Source organism: Mirounga leonina, unplaced genomic scaffold, assembly GCF_011800145.1.
Source record: "Mirounga leonina isolate KUSES-001 unplaced genomic scaffold, KU_Mleo_1.0 Mir_150, whole genome shotgun sequence".
In the NCBI taxonomy this organism is placed as follows: Eukaryota; Metazoa; Chordata; class Mammalia; order Carnivora; family Phocidae; genus Mirounga; species Mirounga leonina.
The window spans coordinates 4,974,350-4,978,473 of NW_023270374.1; the positions used below are offsets into that span (position 1 = coordinate 4,974,350).

The following is a 4,124-nucleotide window of genomic DNA, read 5'->3' on the forward strand; positions in this document are numbered from 1 at the left end:
TTGACATGTAGAGTCTGTGGTCCTGAACTAAGCATATTTCTGACTGTCGGAAGTGGAGATAAACCAAAGTTTTTGGTGGCTTTATCACTGTGCAGTAATTTTCTGGGTTTACCAGCTCAAGCTATGGGGGGGGACAACATGTTGTAATGGGAGCCATTAGTTACTTGTCAATATGCAGTATTTGTTCCATGTTTCCTTATACAAATAAGTTAGTGACATCTATTGTATTTAAACCCAAGGTTTTCTCCTACTCCTGGGCGCAGTATGGAGACACCCTGAAAAGAACTGAAATAGCAACAAAAATTCAGCCAATTCAAAGGCAAAAGTATTCGAGATCTACCAATGGCCAAGTGTCAATATGGGGTAAGTAATGACTGAGCATTGAGCAGCTGTTCTTGATCAGTTTTACACTTGTAGTTTGACATATAGAATTATTTTGTCTACCCCCAGTAGTATGAATACTACACTTTCACATATGCTGTACATAAGTAATATCTTCTTGACATCTTGAATTCTTTTATATGGCTATGCAATGATGGCTTGTTGCAACTGGCATTCTCTGTGATAGCAAAATGAGTGAACCCCAACTCTCAGCACATGCTTGCTCTTGGCTGGGATTTCCTGAGATCTAAGACATGGGTACCATACTTCTCATTTAATTCCAAAGTCTTATGTAAATCTATCCCAATGTTAGGCAAAATTCCTATTCCTTGTGGCTCCTAAAGAAACATTATTCCATACTTAGCACAAAGAGCTTTCATGATAAAGTCTTATATAAAGCCCTTTTATAATTGTGGGTTCTTGTGGAAAAAAAGAACCACTGACACTCTTTTCAGAACTTGCCACTCGAACATGGACTTCTCTATTGAATTCTGAAGCTGGGAAGAATTTCGCAGGGAGTCAGAGTCTCCAGTCCCTTTTCCTCCAAATCTACCAGGCAACCTTGGAAAATACTCCCTTTCCATGAAATGGAGCTGTTTGGCCATAGATTCATTGTAATCCTAGAATTCCCCAAAGAATTCAAGGATCTGATTTCCCACATGTAGAAAGTTTCCAGACACAAAATGTTATGTGAATTTTACATAAAGCATATTTTATAAACAAATTAAAAATACATTCTGGGAACTTCCTCAACTTAAAAAAAACCAACATATAGCCTCATATTTACTGATGAAATCTTTCCCTCTAAGGTCAGAAAAACGACAAAGATATTTTCTTTTGCCACTTTTATTCAACATTTCATTAGAGATTCTAGCCAACTCAATTAAACAAGAAAAAGGGAATAAATGGTATTTCACATCATAAAGGAAAAAAGTAAAGTTATTTCTATGTATAGGTGACATAATCTTGACTACAGAAAATCCTAAGGAACACACAGCATACACACACACATACATACCCTCTAGGACTAATAAACAAGCTCATTGTACACTGAAAACCATAAAACATAGTTGGAAGAAATTAAAGAAGACATAAATAAATGGAAAGGTATCCCGTGCTTGTGAATTGGAAATCTAAGTATTGTTAAGATGGCGATACTCTTCAAAACTGTTCTACAAATTTACTGCTTTCCCTATAAAAATCCCAGGTGGCTTTTTTTTTTTTTTTGCAGAAATGGACAAGTGGATCCTAAACTTCCTACGAAAAAGTTAAGATGAGGTCATAAGGGTGGCTCCTAATCCAATCTGACCAACATCCTTATAAAAAGGAGAAAGGTATGTGGACAGGCACAGAAGGTAGACGGTGTGAAAAGGTACAGGGAGAATGCCATGTGAAGACAGAGGAATGGAGTGATGCTTTCTATAAGCCAAGGAGCACCAAAGGTTGCCAGCAAACCACCAGATACTAGGAAGAGACAAGAAAGGATTCTTCCTTACAGATTTCAGAAGCATGGTCCTGGCAACACCCTGATTTTGGACTTCTAGCCTCCAAAACTGTGAGAGAATAAATTTCTGTTGTTCTAAGCCCCCCTAGTTTGCAGTATTTTGTTAGGGCAGCCCTGGAAAACCAGTACAAACTAGTTTCTTTGTTAGGGGTAGTAAACGTGTGTGTGTATGTGCATGCATGCACGAGTGTGCTCTAAACAAATCTGGACTATTTCGTTATTTCACATCCAAATCTTCTTCTACTGTTTTCAGCTCAACTGCACATACAAACAGCATGACTAAACTAGTCCCAGGAGCAGAGTCAACAGCTTCCTACAGTGATATAAATGATAAAAGACTACATCTGTCCAGCAGTGTCTCTAGAGTTTTGCACTGCAGTTACAATTACTCTTTGGGGGTAGTGTGTCTGAAATTGCCTCTGTAAAAGGCATAAGGGCCCTGGAAAGTGCCCCATAGTTACTTGCATCCTAAGGGGGAAAAGAGAGCAGGAAGTCCTAGCTTGGGCTCTCTGGAAAGCAGACGTGAGACAGTGCTTGTGTGCCCAGGCTTTATTGGGAGGAGCAATCACAGGGCAGTGGAGGCCATGTTATCCGGCAGGTTAGTGAAGGGCATACACAGCTTGCTTCTGCTGGGGACTTCGGGAGCCTCATGGGGCACACCTCAGAGTTACCTTAGCCAGCGGGCAAGGTTGCTGGAGTCCTTATTTATCAGTTTCCACCATGGGTGGAAGGCCATGGTGGAGGGCTACTTCCAAGGACTCAGGGGCTCCAGAGGCCCCAGAAGATCCTCGGGGGCTTCTAGCTGGAAGCTTTTGGGTTGACATGCCCAGAGATGGGGGTACTAAGGGGATATGGGGTGTCTGGAGGGGAGACACCAGCAGTGTGTTCTCTAGTGACCATCCATGTCTTTAGAAAGATAACAGTGCATGAAATCAACATAAAGATCAAATCTGCACTTCTTTTTTTTTTTTTTTTAGAATACAAAGTATTTTATTTTTAAACTTCTAAATTTGAAAACAAAACAGCCTAGGTTAAATAATGTAGTTTTCCAAAGCTGAATGTGCTCATTTGGAGCTCAGTTTTTCTGCGTACAGTACAAAACAACTTCCTAAAACTCCTAGGCAGGAACACTACTGTGTTGATGATCTGTGATTGGATGAACTCATCAATCTCAGTTGGTAATATCCCTTTTTTTTCTCCTTGGTAAGGTTTAAAAAAAATTCAAGAACAGATGCATTTTTCTAGGCTTACACAGGCAGTCTCATTCCAAATGTCTCCTGAGAAGCGTACACCATATACAGGAATCCGTCTTCGTCCTTCTCACTTTCATACACTTCAGAAACCGGCGTGGACACACTCACCATGCTGTGTCCATTCACTAGCAGGAAGAAGGCTTGATTAGCGTTGAGTTGTAAGCGTCTCCCAACGATCTTGATGAGCTCACTCATGTTGACGTGATCAGGTACAAGGAATTTGGTTTTGTCCAGGACAGGAAGTTGCTTCTCACCCTTGTACCGTTCTATTACCACTGGGATTTTGGTAGGATGCTGCTCTCGGGTAAGTCGGACATCTACTCTTTGCTCGAAGGCGCGGCGCTGCCTGAAGGTCTTCTCAGACAGCATCGCGCGGGCGGCGAAGCGGAGGCGGTGAGGCGGAGGGTCCCGGCCGCTGCAGGCGGCGGCGGCGGCAGCAGAAGCTCCTCGACTGTGGCGACAGCGACTTCCCTCGTGTCTCTCCAGCCCGCAGCTGCGTCAGGTGACCGGCGCTGCGTCCCGGGGGCCGGGGCCGAGGCCACGGCGGGCGTCCAAATCTGCACTTCTGGCAAGTTCTATCACCCCCAATAACTCCTTTCCATATACTTCCAACCTTCCCAAATCCGAGTCTCTGAAAACGTGGATCACCAAAGAGTGGCTTTAAAAGCATAGATACTGCGGTGCGGTGAACCCAAGCAACACGTAATGGGGGTGAGTAATAGTTTGTCTAGGCTGAAATTACTTAGTTCTTGTTTGATTATACAGGGAGCACGGAGTATTTGGCTCATAACCTCCCTTTGTGCTGTGACTTCCACAAAACCTTCTGGGTTAGCACTCCTAGCTTGTTGGACACCACAAGACAAAGCAAATGGGAGCCCCAGGGCAAGGACTGCCTGAGCTCATTAGCGGCTTTCAGTGGAGAGTAATGTGCTACGTGGGAGCAGTCTTGCCCTCGGTTCATCAACTTTCTTACTGAGCTGTCGTAT

At 43.2% G+C, this 4,124-nt stretch overlaps 1 protein-coding gene across 1 annotated transcript; it reads right to left on the reverse strand.

The window, feature by feature from the left end:
- Positions 1 to 2,953: 2,953 nt before the first annotated feature.
- On the reverse strand, positions 2,954 to 3,598 carry LOC118011081 (microtubule-associated proteins 1A/1B light chain 3B-like). The gene has a single exon (XM_035005645.1). The coding sequence runs from the start codon at positions 3,505 to 3,507 to the stop codon at positions 3,133 to 3,135; it is 375 nt and encodes a 124-aa protein (XP_034861536.1). The 5' UTR covers positions 3,508 to 3,598; the 3' UTR covers positions 2,954 to 3,132.
- Between the last annotated feature and the right edge of the window lie 526 nt (positions 3,599 to 4,124).

What these genes read in the sequence shown, in the direction of transcription:
- LOC118011081 (XM_035005645.1), bottom strand. Translation starts at nt 3,507, where the DNA reads ATGCTGTCTGAGAAGACCTTCAGGCAGCGCCGCGCCTTCGAGCAAAGA.